Below are 14,284 nucleotides of genomic sequence, written 5' to 3'. Positions count from 1 at the left end.
CGATACTCATACCATACTCACATTCCTCGACTCATATTATACCCTTACGACATTTCCCCGTAATACTCATACATGTTCAGATGCATAAATTCAAATCAAATAAACTTCAATCATTTCAGAAATCATACAAACTGAATATATTCCAACAAGATATATTACATGATAATTTAACAGTACATAATCTGTACACAAGATTTAAGTTAAAAACCTGTCGAGTAGACTTCCAGGAAAGAGAGGTGCGTCACAATGGACAACTTAAGTACCAAGTCTTTCCTTAGCCAAAGTGTTCCTCAACTAGTTTTTAACAAATTTCTTATTAACAGATTCAAAACAACAGCATATAATATTTACACCGAATATCAATATAGATAAACATACAGTAAGCATTAACAATATTCATACATAATTTCAAGACATGAATAGTAATAAAACAGTACTAAATCATAATATAAAAGCTTAGAAAAATTAGCTCCCCTACCTCTATTCCAGATTCCTCTTGATCTGAATTTATTTCCCCGAAACCCTTCAGAACCTCTACTCTTCTTGCAACTAAAAATTTCTCCCTAACTCTTTCTTCTCTATTTCTCAAGCTCTCACTTGATTCCTCTTTTCTTGGTGCAAAATACCCTTCCCTCTCATGGCTATTTATAGTAAAAAAAATTTACTATTCATTAATATTTTAATATTATTTATTATTTTAATATTATTTAAAAATAATATTTCAATCATTTTCTCACCAAATCTGATCCTAATTTCTACCTACTACTTTCTTCCATGCTAAGGAATCTTAATGCTGAAAATTTATTTTTACTATTTACTTTTTACTATTTACTATTCACTTTTTACTATTCACTATTCATTTTTTTACTATTCGATTTTCTTAAAAAAAATACTAAATAAGTTATCAAAAATTTTAACCTCTCCTTCTAAAATTACTATAATTTTATATTCAAAATATATATTTTTCTATCCATTAAAATTATTATTACTAATAAAATGCTAAAATTTACTATTATAAATATTTTTTTTCATGGGTCTTACATTACGTATTAAAATTATATAAAAGACATTATTTAATATCATAATATTTACCATTTTGTTTAGTTCACTTGTACTTAACAAGTGCAATTTCCATATTTCAATGGATAAAGTATATTTTTTCAAAAAACACAAAAACAAATTTTGAACTCAACCATTTTATATGAATTAAAATAATAGATGACGCTGACGCAAACCTACAATGAATTTTGATTCACTTTATCCAAGAATCTCGTTAAAGCCTTGTTCTTTTGAGGGAATTTGAGAGAATTTGAAGATAAATTTTGTTGTTGTTTATTTGAGTGAATTTGAAGATAAATTTGGAAATAATTTTTTTTTAATTTGTCACGTCAATACAATTCTATACTAATTCTCACAAATTTTATTTCCAAATTCACTCTCATTTATCTCCAAATTCATTCAAATAAACGACAAAAAAATTATCTTCAAATCCTCTTAAATCCCCTCAAATTCACTCCCTCAAATCCACTCAAAAGAACAATGCCTAAAAACAACACAAAAACACCTTTACAGATAGTCTCAATATCTATAAATAATACTGTAGTGGTTTTTTAAATGCAATTTATCAATTAAATATATGAACGTTTTATGATTACTTCAAGAATCTTAAAAAAAATTAAAAAAAAATTATTTATCATAATTTTTTATTTAACTAGTATTTCCTGTTTAAATGACAATTTCCTCGTTTGATTACAACTAATTGCCCGTGCTTATATAATTATAAACGAAAATATTATTGATTTAAACGAAAGATAAAACTTAAAAGGTCTTAAACACGATATATAAACGCACCAACAAAAACAAAGGAGCCGATAGTAAAAAAAGGAAAAGTAAAATAACTTTTATTTTTAAGACTAAAATCCCTTTTTTCCTCTAATTCATCCGAAAGAATTTCAATTACACTCCTAATTGTTATTTGCTGGAGAAAAATCTTTTAGTTCTTATTTGGTGCAAAGAAGTTTTTCAGTTTATAAAAATAATTTAATTAAATTATTTCCGTTCGTTTAATTTATATATGTCACGTACCAATTTATAATATTATTTTCTTTTAATTTATTTATCATGTAACATGTCATCATTGTGTAATATGCAATATTTAATTTAATTCTTTTATTTTAAATTTAGACTAAATTGAGTTTTATGTTTTTCTAAATTTAAGAAATATTTAAAATGAAACTAAATTACAAATTAAACCTAATTATAACTTATATATATATATATATATATATATATATATATATATATATATATATATATATATATATATATATATAAACTACATCTAACATTTTAAATTATTTTATTTTTAAATTAAAATTTTTTCATATTAATTTTAAAAATGGATATTATAACTTATAATTTTTTAAATATTAAACGTGTAAATTTAAAATAACAATGGTAATTTTTGCTTAACATATTTCACATCTTTCTTATTTTATTTCAAAAATACAATTATTACTTTATATTTTTTAAAAAAAGTTAGAAGTTTCAACTGAAATTACAGAGTTAAATAGAAATTTGCAAAAGTAATAATAATAATAATAATTGTTTTCCTTTCATATTTTGAGTTTTGAAATTCACATCAAATTCAATTGCGTCATCTCATTTTCCGCCCAAAACAAAATGTTCCCTGGCGCTCGTCAAGGGAGAAAGAGAAAAGACAAAAAGAGCAGAGAAAATGACGGAAAGTGAAGGAAAGCGTGCGAAAATAGTCAAAGAGAAGAAAGGCGGAAGCCTCCTCGTTTTCACCGGAGGTGCTGCGGTGCTCGCGATTGCGGCGAATCTCGCCATCACCGCATTAAAGCACCGCAAGGAAAAAAATGCAAAGAAGAAAGGTATTTCTTCTTCTTGAACACTTCATTTTTCTCTTACTCTACGCTTTTCAGCGACCTGAAACGCGTGCTCAGTCAATAACTTGTTAAATTTTAAAATCGTTTCACTGAAGCCACTATTGGAAACTTGTAGATCTTGCAGGTTCTAAGGTGCGTGTTAACCTATCTGCGCCTGAGATTCTTAAGTTATCTGAACAAATCATTGCCAACTCAAAGAAGGTCCATAATTCTGTTGCGTCGGTGCCTCTCGACAAGGTACGGTCTGTTCGATCTACATACTGCACTGAATACTGATCTCACTGTTCGCTATCTAATTATGTCGAATCTTATTTATTTACTGGATTATTAGTTAAAGATATCGTCGCATTCGTTTTTAAAGATCAGTATTCTTTCTTTCACGCGAGACATCGTCTTTGAGATGTAGTAGCATTTTGTTCGTTATCTAATTTTTCAATCAGATTAATGTTAAGCTGCATCACTATTTTTGTAGAATACGCTTTTAATGCCTGAACTGAAAGTATAAAATTATACTGCACTGCTGCACAACAAGTCATGAAACAAGTGAAATTCCAAATAAGGCTCTGGAAGTGCAATCATGTTTGTACCAACTATTAATAGATGTGTGACTTTGGTAATAATATTACTGGGTAAATATTCAATTTGGTTATCCGAAATATGAGATATTGTCACTTCAGTCCTTGAAAATAATAAAATTAAAAAAGGGTTTTTAAAAGTTTAACTTGTCACTGACTTTAGTTTAAGTTTCGAATATTCATGTGATTTAAGTGACAATGTTAATATAGTTTTAAGGACTATAGTGACAATAAGTTGCTAAATTCATAGCTGAAGTGATAACAAAGACATTTATTTTGAATTCTTTTATGGGGGTAAAGTGATAACGTTTACATTTTTATGGTTACATTTTCACTCTCTCTCTCTCTCTGTGTGTGTCAAATTATATTTTTATATGATATGCATTTACTCATTTTCAGTTATTGTTTTTGTGTTGACAATTACTGCAGGTTACATATGCAAATGTTATAGAACCTCTGGCAGAACTGCAAGCACAGCAATTTCCACTGGTTCAGTCTTGTGTGTTTCAGAAGATGGTATCTACTCGGGAGGATGTACGCAAGGCAAGTGCAGAAGCAGAGCGAAGAATAGATGATCATTTTGATGCGTGCAGGTTTGCTAACATTAATTTGTAGTTTCTTGCACTGTTTATGATCTCTACGAAGTGCTGGACATGAGTTTTTGATGGGGCAGCAATGCCCTACCAATCGAGAGATATAAGATGGATTTGGCAATGATGAAGTCTTGCCTATTGTCAGTGGTTTCAGATTTTACTGAAAGCTAATTATGAGGAGAGTGAGGATAAGTTCACACTACACTTTAAGCTGCGTGCATGGCTTGGTTGGTCTTATGAATTTGTTTGCACATTGTTTCATGGATATTGTTAGGTTGACTTTTCCAGATCACGTGCCTTTTCATCTCATAAATTATGAAACTGAATATTGTGTTGTTCATGCAAGTGGATCAGCAAACGTGAAGATGTCTACCTTGTCATTAAAGCTTTTGCAGTAAGGGGCGAGAAGATGAATGCTGAAGGCAGGCGCTTTGTTCAAACTCTGGTAAGAGCCAAGGAGTTGTTTGAATGTAGTCTAGCTTTAATTTTTTTTTTTTTATGCAGGATTTTCTTCGAAAGTAATAGCATGAACAAGGTGAATGTAGTATTGCACCGTGTCCTATTATACTTTTCCTTGAATGTATGAAATCCATATTTGATTTTTTTCCAATCAGTGACAGGTGAGAGACTTTGAGCGAAATGGACTGAACCTCACTGCAAGCAAAAGAGAAGAGCTGCAGCGTATAAGAGCTGAGATTGATGAGTTAAGCATCAAATATATCCAAAATCTCAATGACGATACCAAGATTTTCCTCTTCAGTGAATCAGAGTTAGTTGGATTACCTCTGGAATTTCTCAAGGTTTAGTGTGCCTATTCTTCCTTCAATCAATAAGGATTAAATTGTCTATAGATATGATTTACTACAGTACCTTATGACTTCATTTGATCCAATTAGCCAGTTCCACCTCATGAGAAAAGGCTTGGTTGTTGTTGTTGTGTTTTTTCATCAATCCATTTCAATAGTGTAGGCATGTTTCTGAAATTTTTCCTTTCCCTTTTTGCATCTTCCCCAAAGTCAACTTTTAATACTCTCATGCATTATGTACTTTGAAATCTGTGACAAATTAAATTGTTATTAATCCCTCTGTCTTCTATTATTTCTTCATCCATAAATATCATATTAATTGTCTTTCTAAGTTGAACACTATTTGTGATTGGACTTGGAATGGCTGCTCTTCTGTGAACTATTCAATCCTAAAACACTACACGACTTTCCACTTTCTGTAATTGGGACAAAATAGGACAACTAAAGGAAAGGGACAATCATATCACTCATGTAGGTTTGGGACTCCTATTTAAAAATGGAGGGGTCATTGAGTAACCTGTTGCCTTTAGTTTTCTACTTACAGGGATGCGTTTGCATATTTCTAAACCAGCCCCTTTCCTTACCTTCCCACAGTGGAAATAGGTCAATAATAATTTGATTTCCATTTACTTCCACCCTATTTCTACCCCTAAGTAAACAGTAATATTTAGTTTTTACTTATTATACATCCACACAATGTGACACCCTCCATCTCCTTTTGAAAACAATTCTCTCCACAGTCAATTTAAAATCCAAAATCCATCCCTGAAGTATGGATCTTTCGACTTAGCAAAGAAGAATTGAAAGGAACCATTATTTCGGAGGTTGAAAAACGAGAGTATAAAAGAAGTATCAGCAACATAAATTGTAAGATAAGACGATATTTAACTGACTGGACTATTTAAGTTATACATAACGCAATGCACTAGTTCGCTCTCCATGTCTTACACAGATTGATTAAATATTTCTTCCAGACGACTGTGATGCAGATATCTAATTTAACTCTAATCAAGCGATCATGCATTTTGGGGGCTTGTTTCTGATTTTGCATCGGCTTCAATTGCTAATTTATTTTTTCTGGTTGCAATATTATTGAATTAAATGCATTTCTCTACAGGAATTAGACAAATCGGAAAATGGGAAATTTAAAATTTCCCTGAGAAGTCATCACGTTGCAGCTGTACTTCAATTTTGCAAGGTATGGGGAATGGATGTAAACTAATAGCTAAATAATTATTTGCTAAATAATTGATATTAAATTGACTCTTGCGCTACATGTAAACTACTAGTGAGAAGAAGCAGAAATTTTTTGTATATGGTTTAATAAAATGGGTTCTTGTATCTGTAAAAGTTTAAAATTTGGAGGAATGACTATTTGACTAATGCTTTCCGTGTGAGTTTGATTTGGGAAAGATCTAGACCAAGAAGCTAAGATACGTCCTTCCCTTTGCCTTCCCTTTGCGTTAAACATCTTTTTACAAAGGGCTACAGTTTATTTTTTCCCACAATGACTTTTTTTTTTTTGTTTATTGATAGTTCACACTGAGTTATCATTTTTTAATTCATTATTTGGTTGGCAAATTAGTTAATTGATATTGTTGCTTAATGTGATACAAAAAGACAGTAGCTAAGCAGTACAGTGATTTAGTACACGAAAAATATTTTGCTGTTAGATCATTTGAATATTTCAATAGGCATAAGCACAAATATCAATCTCAGAACATCATTGCCCAAACACTAGCAGCATTGTAACATCAGACCATCTTAGTATTTCTATAGAATGTTGTATTTTCTCCTTTTAACTTGGTAGATCTTTGTGTTTATTTTTATTTATTTGGGGAAATATACTGACGAGGTCTATTATATATTGAGCACATGAAGGTTGGAACTACTAGGAAGATGGTAGCAGGGGCATATGGGAAGCGGTGTGGGGATACCAACATTTCTGTCTTGGAAAGCCTGGTAATTTTCATTCATTGGCATTACTCATTAAGGAGTAAGGATTCCACTTATTTATTTTCTATCAAATACTTCTATCCTAATTCAGAGGCGTAAATTGAAAATTATCCTGTGATTGGACTGTGTTACAGGTCACTGATAATTTGACAATCATTAAACCTCTGGTTACTTTGTTTTTATTAACAAGAGTTTTGTAGAAAAATTATGTTTCCTATGTAATTTTGAAGTTTTATATTGCTAATATGAGCAACTTTACCAATAAATAGTAGTGACTATTAAGACAGTGGTACGTATTGGATTTGAATGGATATAGTTTAGTTTTAAATTTGTATGAGACTATCAAATTATGAGAAATATAAATTGTAGATTTGTCTGACATCTTTCATATTGTTTTCTATGGTTCTTAATTTTGTTACTTCTGGACTTGTTTATTAGTATAATCATTTTAAAGTTTGTTCTTGTTGATATTTCATTGGGTTGATTCAGGTGCAACAGCGTCATAAATATGCTCGTTTACTTGGCTTTTCATGCTATGCAGAGTATGCCATCGATGTTAGAATGGCAAAGACTCCTAAAAAGGTTGGTAATCTCATCATGGGAATGCAATAATCTATTTTCCATCAGAAACTAGTTAGATTATTCCATGAATTAGTTTTCGTTGGTCTGCATATAAGTGGAAGAGCATTCCATTGAAACTATTTTTTTTGTAAGTTTTTCTCAGTAGATAAATGTTTCTGAAAGAAAGAAAGTAAAACTGAGCAATGTATCATGCAACCAGGCTTCTCTGGTTACTCACTTGTTTATACTTCCTATCTCTATATTAAGCTTTTCTCTTCTATCCGGTATTTCCTTATATGAATAGGTTTTAACACATCAATTATGCTGAAAAGTAAAATCATAAGAATGTTATTGAGATAGTTGTTGTCAGATGTTATCTGGTACTAAGAGCAATTTGAGCCCTTGTGTGCATAATGTTGGAGGCAGCAATGAATATCTCAAAATTCTAGTCTAGTTCTATAGTTTACACAAAAGATGTCTTAGATATTGACACACATGAGATTAATTAGAAATTCATTGTAAATATGCTATATTTGGGTTTCTCTTTGATGACAGCAGGTGCAGGACAGCTCTAATTTAAAATTAAAATAAATGTTTTGCGAACTTTCTTAGCTCAGTCTAGTCTAATAAGGAATAACTGCAGCATGCTGGATGATACTGGGAAAATAAAAAGGGAAATGGTAATCAGAGATGAACTTGTTTCTTTGCCATAATCTGAGTGTAATTTGTAACTTGAGAGATTTCTATATTTAATTTTGCACTGTTTTTTAAACTCTTTCCGTGATCCTGATATCTGATTCTGGATTTTTCTTCTGAATTTCATCCAGGTGTTTGAGTTCCTGAAAGACATATCAGCAAGTTTAACTGACTTGGCCACGAAAGAACTTAATATGTTGAAAGATTTGAAGGTTTACATTTTTTTGGTGTATGCTTTTTACATTAATTTATATTTATCGCATTACTGATTTCATTATGACATCAGAAGAAAGAAGAAGGAGAGCTTCCATTTGGAATTGAGGACCTACTATATTATGTAAAACGGATTGAAGAACAGAGCTACGATTTGGATTTTGGAGAAATCAAGCAATACTTTCCGATTAGTGTGGTTCTATCTGGGATCTTCAAAATTGTCCAAGATCTATTTGGTAATTATATATCTTACATAAACGTTCATAAAGTGTGGTTCCCGAGTAACGATTTGCCTACTCAGTGAACTGCTTGACTGCTTAACTTGGGCTGAACATATTTTATCATTATTTTTTTTTACTTTTCCAAATATTGATTTCTTCGTCATAGAATGTATATTGCTACTTATTCTTGCATTTTTCTCACAGGCTTAAGGTTTGAGGAGATTTCAGGAGATGTTTGGCATTCTGATGTTCGTGTTTTTACAGTGCTGGACTTGGGTTCTAGCGAACTCTTAGGTTATTGTTACCTTGATTTGTTCGCAAGGTCGAACTTTTTAACTATTTGTGCTTCTGCTACATCAATTGTTTGCCAGTGAAAGGTGGGCACAGTTTCATGTTGCTTATTATTACAGGGAAGGAAAATATGATCATACTTGTGTGTTGGCTCTCCAGAACAGCGCATTAACAATCAGTGGGGCAAAACAGGTTTTTTTTTTTTTTGTGAATTAAAGTTAAAGTTTATAATTATTCTGATTGTGAGCACCTTTTCCTATGTAGTTGGGTAGGCTTTGGAAGTTTCTTTTCTTATCCATGTAAAGGACCGTTTTTATCTCTGTTTTGGTGCATGTGTCGGTTCTTATATTCAGTTTAATATGTTTTTTTTAAGAAGTTGACTCTTCGTAATTATCAGATAGAGCGATTTGCTTAAAAGTAAAAAAAGACCATGCAATGAACACCAAAGAGGTGCTGTAGTCACAGCATGAATCACATTACCTTGCAATTCTGGTCTTTATCTTTCTTCGTTCCAAACCTTTGAAGTGTGTCATTGCTTTACGAAACTTTACCAACTGGATGGATACAATCAGAACTCTATCAAGAACTGTTGTCAAGAGAAAAACAAGGGCCTAGTTCTAGTCTTAACCTCAGAGCGCATTTCTAATCTGTCATAGTTTAAGACATAAAATTAAGAAAACACTTTAGAGTTTAGAGATGTAATGTTTGCTTATATAGCTAAGAGCTGGCAGACCTTTAATGCATGGCTGGCCGTGATGTATCTATTTTTTTGTTTTGTTTAAATCTGTATGGTGAATAAGACACCAACGTGATCTTCATGCATGGCTGTTTATTAATAAAATTAGGACCTTGGGAATTGTATGAACAAAAAATCATGAGCTTCTTTCTCTTTCTTAAATTTTGTCCCTTTTTTGTTTATTCAGATACCAGTTGCGTTGCTAATATCTCAGTATCAGAAGGAAACTGATGGTAGTTCTGGATTATTGCGGTTTTCTGAAGTGGTCAGCCTTTTCCATGAGTTTGGCCACGTGGTATGTTTGCTTTTGCTTGCATTAAACATGATTTCCTAATCAGAACCATATTTTTATGTATCATGATATGCCTTATAATTCTTCTATTTGCTAGCTGGGTTTGGGGGAAAGGTAAAAATAAATGGAAGTTGACTATAATTGACATTCTTTTTTTTAGTATTTTACATACACTTGTCCTTTTATTTATGATATTTAAATATGTTACAAGCATTGTTATCAAACACTGAACTCACTGACTAATGAGTTGGCAATTCTAGGGAGATATTGTTTTTTATGATCTACTCGATTTTTATGATTACTAATTGCTCTACCTAAGTTATTAGTAAGATTCATTCTGTAATAGCTTGAATTTGGGTATAAATTGTGCAGTATTTTCATGCAGGTGTGGCATATTACTTGCTTGTTTAAATTTAGTTTTGTTTGCACATGACATTATTTACCTTTCACCTTTATTCTGATGTTATTTTTAAAACCACTTTAGGTTCAACAAATTTGCAACCGTGCATCGTTTGCCAGAATTTCTGGATTGTGTGTTGATCCAGACTTTGTGGAAATTCCTTCTCTACTGTTAGAAAACTGGTAACAAAATTAATACATATCCATCGGTGTTCAAATTCAAATTTAGGATAAACATTATCAAAAGATTAATCAAACATAGATTCTAACTTCCTACTTGTAGGTGTTATGAAAGCTATTCTCTCAAGTTGATTTCAGGATTCCATCAGGTGAGTTACACTAATTGTTCCCTCCATAATCTTCTAAAACTAGGTTTGTTTTTTCTTAATATATCGTCATTTTTTTAGGTAACCTCAATCTTGACACGACTACTAAATGCTTTTTTGAAGTATTAATATATTAACTGTCACTTGCAGGATATTACAAAACCGTTGAAGGATGACATATGCAATTCAATAAAAAGATGGAGAACTTCTTTTTCTGCACTTAAATTGAAGCAAGATATTCTATGCTGTATGCTTCACATTTTCATTGTTTCAGTTTACCTCTATATTTTCTAAATTTTCTTATACTTTTACTTATCTTACTTGATGCTTATTTGCATTATATTAGTCTGGTATGGAGAGTCATTTAAGCTGTAATCTGTAGTTCCTCTTAAATGGTAGTTGGTTAGATTACATTGTCATATACAATGGTTTGACCTCTACAAAGTAGAGAGTAATTCTTATCGTCTGGGATTCGATTTAGAGTCTGTCAATTTTTATAAAAAAAAATATATTTTTGAAGTGAAAAATGATTTCAGTTTTGGTTAGTATTCTTCATCATGACTTATACAGCAAGTGAAATTGATTTTTAGTGGAGTGGCAATTTGTAGCTTTCTAGTAATTGGAATTGTTTCTGGTTGTTAGAAATGATTTAATGTTTGGTTATTATTCTTAAAACATCTATATTTATACTTCAGAAGTAACTATACTATCCATATAAAATCCATTCTTTTGTACTCACTTTTAAAATATCATTCCTAAGCATAAATTGATTTTTAAGCGTAATTTCCTTCAAAATCAATTCTATTAAAATCTAAACCAAACATACCTCAGTCAATAGCTGTATATTGTGTGTGTGTGTGTGTGTGTGTAGACATGAATGTATTCTCAATGTGCTTTTGTTAATGGTAGAAGTGAAATTAGATAAGTACGTAAAATATTTATTTTCTATTTGAAGAAACGTGAAACGATCATAAGTACTACTTTCTATTTGTGCGTGGACTGTTTAGTTACTTTTGACTACTTTCTATTAGTACGTTTCATTATTTAACTTTAAGATCTGCTTGTTATCAGGTCTTTTTGACCAAATCATACATTCCACGGATAACATAGACGTGCATGAATTATTCAAGCATCTTCATCCCATGGTAAATATTTAACATCACTTATAATTATAAGTTTAATGTTTGTGATAAAAGAGTGAGAGGAAGTTTTATTTAAATTCATTTCGCAGGAGATGTTGGGCTTGCCGATACCAGAAGGAACCAATCCAGCGTCATATTTTCCTTCGACTGTCATAGGTTATGAGGCAGCTTGCTATAGTCGTATATGGAGTGAGGTTTGAATTACTCGTTACATTGTGTGATAGCCTTGTCAAAAATAATGATAATCAATTTTCATTGCAAGCATCTTTTAATTTTCAGTCATCCATGGATATAGTTTTCTCACTTTCCTTATTGTGTTTCTGGAAAAATGTCTTCCCCGATCATTGAATTTGAAAAATTAAAGCTGAAGTCTAAAATGTTTCAGGTTTGTGCTGCTGATATATTCGCCTCAAAGTTCTGCAACGATGTTTCAAACCAGCATGCCGGCATGCAATTCAGGAACAACGTAAGTCATGGCATAGACGTCCTGATTTGGGAGCCGAAAATTTAGCATTATATTTATATGAAATTCGTATAAAATTTTCATTTCTAATATTATGTACTAATTTTTTGTTCTTGGGATAACGGTAGATGCAGCAATTTATTAGTTTGTTCTAATTTTATATTCATACCGATTTAAAAACATTTGCAGGTTTTGGCCACGGTCGGAATGAAAGATCCTAATGATGTCTTATCAGACTTTCTAGGAAGAGAACCATCAATCCAAGCTTACATTGAGAACAAAGTCAATTATGTTTCGTAAGGCTTATTGGCTGAAATTGTATATTGGCAATTTTTTTTGAAGCATCGTTTTTCATTGATAATTAATAGGTTATAATAAAAATTAGTATATTTTATTTATTATATATATAAATTAATTTAAAATTATTTGTTTAAAGTTTTTCTCCAAATTAAAGAAACATAATTTTAGTCGGTTCCCTTGATAGCTTTTCAAAATAGGTGGGAGAAATTTATATTATATATAACTATATATGTTTAGCTAGATTAATTCCCTCAAAAAGATGTTAGACAATCAATCTTTTTTGTGTGGATATTTTTATTGCAAACCTGCAGAGACTTACAATCTTTTTCTTATAACTATTTTTCCATATTTTTGAATTGTTACCGTATTGACGAGTTTAATAGCAGGTCAACGAATAAAAGTAATTATGTATATTTTAAATAACCACTTTATGAAATTGTTTTTTTAAAATATATTTGAACTTTCAGTAGTTCTGATAATTGTGTGGAAAATATAATTAAAATTCATTTTTTTACAACGTAAAACTTGGTACGAGTTTACAACTTCAAAAGTTGGATTGAGAATATTTTATTTAAAATTAAATAGTTTGTAGTCTTATAATTTAATATCACAAAATTAAAATTTGTTTTTATTTTTTATTTTTATATACATTTTGTTATCAAATTTTAAAAATAAATAAATATAATAATTTTAAGTCAACTGCATTTATTTGTTTTAACCTATTAAACAACGTTACATATTGATATATTTGATATGTAAAACGTTATAAACTGTTCAAACTTCAATTAAAAAATAATTTGTTATGTGAAACAAATTTAACTGAATTAAATTAAAAAATTATACTTATTTATTTTTAAAATTTGAAACAATATTATGTTAAAATTTATGTTTAATTATTTCAGAAGTATCTATTTGTGTAAATTTATCTCAATCATTAGTCTCTTTCTGTAAAATTGAGTTAATTTTAATCTTATGTGTACGATGTTAAATGGTATCTGATGACATGCTAGCAACTAACAAGCACGTGGTTTCTCAGTGGAAATATTTTATTTTAATAATTATGTAAAATGTTTACTATTGTCAGTAACAAACTAAAGAAAAATATTCTAATTATATATTATATGATAGTATATCTTGAAATTTTTTCATATAGAAATATTATTATGTGAATTTTAAAAGAGTAAAAATAAAATTCGAAATTGAGATTTTCAAAATTGGAAAGGTTTTATTGGTTACTCAAACAGACTTAAACCTAACTCTCTTGTCGTGTTTTGAACGCGCTTTTGGTTGGTAAGAGTATATTTTTAAAGTTGATAGTTTTCTAGTAATGTATTCTGAACTTCTCAAGATTCTTTCCATTTTCTATTCAAACTTAAAAGCAATATCATTGTTTTCTATTTCAGTAATTTTATATGTTTATAAATTTTGTCTGAGAATTACATTTTTTTATTGTTTTGAAAATAGAAATTTGGGTTAGTTGTAAAACTGGATTTGTAGGTAAAAATTATTATATTTTGTTATGAATATATTGTTATTGATAAAAAAAATTTGTTACATTGTTCACTTAGTGTAAATAAACAGTTTATAAGTATTTTCAATTATTACAAACTTATTCGATAATAAAAAAAAGTGATTTGATATTTAAATTAGGAATATGAGTACGTGAGTATTGCTTTTTTTATAATAATAAAAAATAATAAATTATTATTGTTATAATTTTAAAATTAAATATAAATAATTTTTATGATTTTATTATAAATAGTTTTTATTTATTTTATAGGTAATTTTATAATTAGAAAATTATT

At 29.9% G+C, this 14,284-nt stretch overlaps 1 protein-coding gene across 2 annotated transcripts; it reads left to right on the top strand.

The window, feature by feature from the left end:
• The first annotated feature begins 2,653 nt into the window (after positions 1-2,653).
• Positions 2,654-12,580, top strand: LOC108327003 (probable thimet oligopeptidase). 2 transcript variants are annotated; one of them, XM_017560653.2, is made up of 20 exons: positions 2,654-2,894; positions 3,025-3,146; positions 3,914-4,077; positions 4,432-4,522; positions 4,698-4,877; positions 6,001-6,081; positions 6,765-6,845; positions 7,329-7,421; positions 8,228-8,308; positions 8,386-8,545; positions 8,735-8,852; positions 8,941-9,013; positions 9,745-9,852; positions 10,334-10,431; positions 10,532-10,577; positions 10,725-10,821; positions 11,646-11,719; positions 11,806-11,910; positions 12,102-12,182; positions 12,369-12,580. In XM_017560653.2, exons 1-20 carry the CDS (start codon positions 2,738-2,740, stop codon positions 12,477-12,479), a joined length of 2,121 nt encoding a protein of 706 aa, XP_017416142.1. In that variant the 5' UTR covers positions 2,654-2,737; the 3' UTR covers positions 12,480-12,580. The 2 variants fall into 2 exon arrangements, with proteins under 2 accessions (XP_017416142.1, XP_017416141.1); XM_017560652.2 differs by having other exon boundaries at positions 8,383-8,545.
• The last annotated feature ends 1,704 nt before the right edge of the window (positions 12,581-14,284 follow it).

The sequence above is a fragment of the Vigna angularis genome, chromosome 2 (assembly GCF_016808095.1).
Source record: "Vigna angularis cultivar LongXiaoDou No.4 chromosome 2, ASM1680809v1, whole genome shotgun sequence".
NCBI classification, from domain to species: Eukaryota; Viridiplantae; Streptophyta; class Magnoliopsida; order Fabales; family Fabaceae; genus Vigna; species Vigna angularis.
The sequence above is the reverse complement of the archived record's forward strand: the minus strand, read 5'-3'. Positions and strand labels throughout refer to the sequence as shown.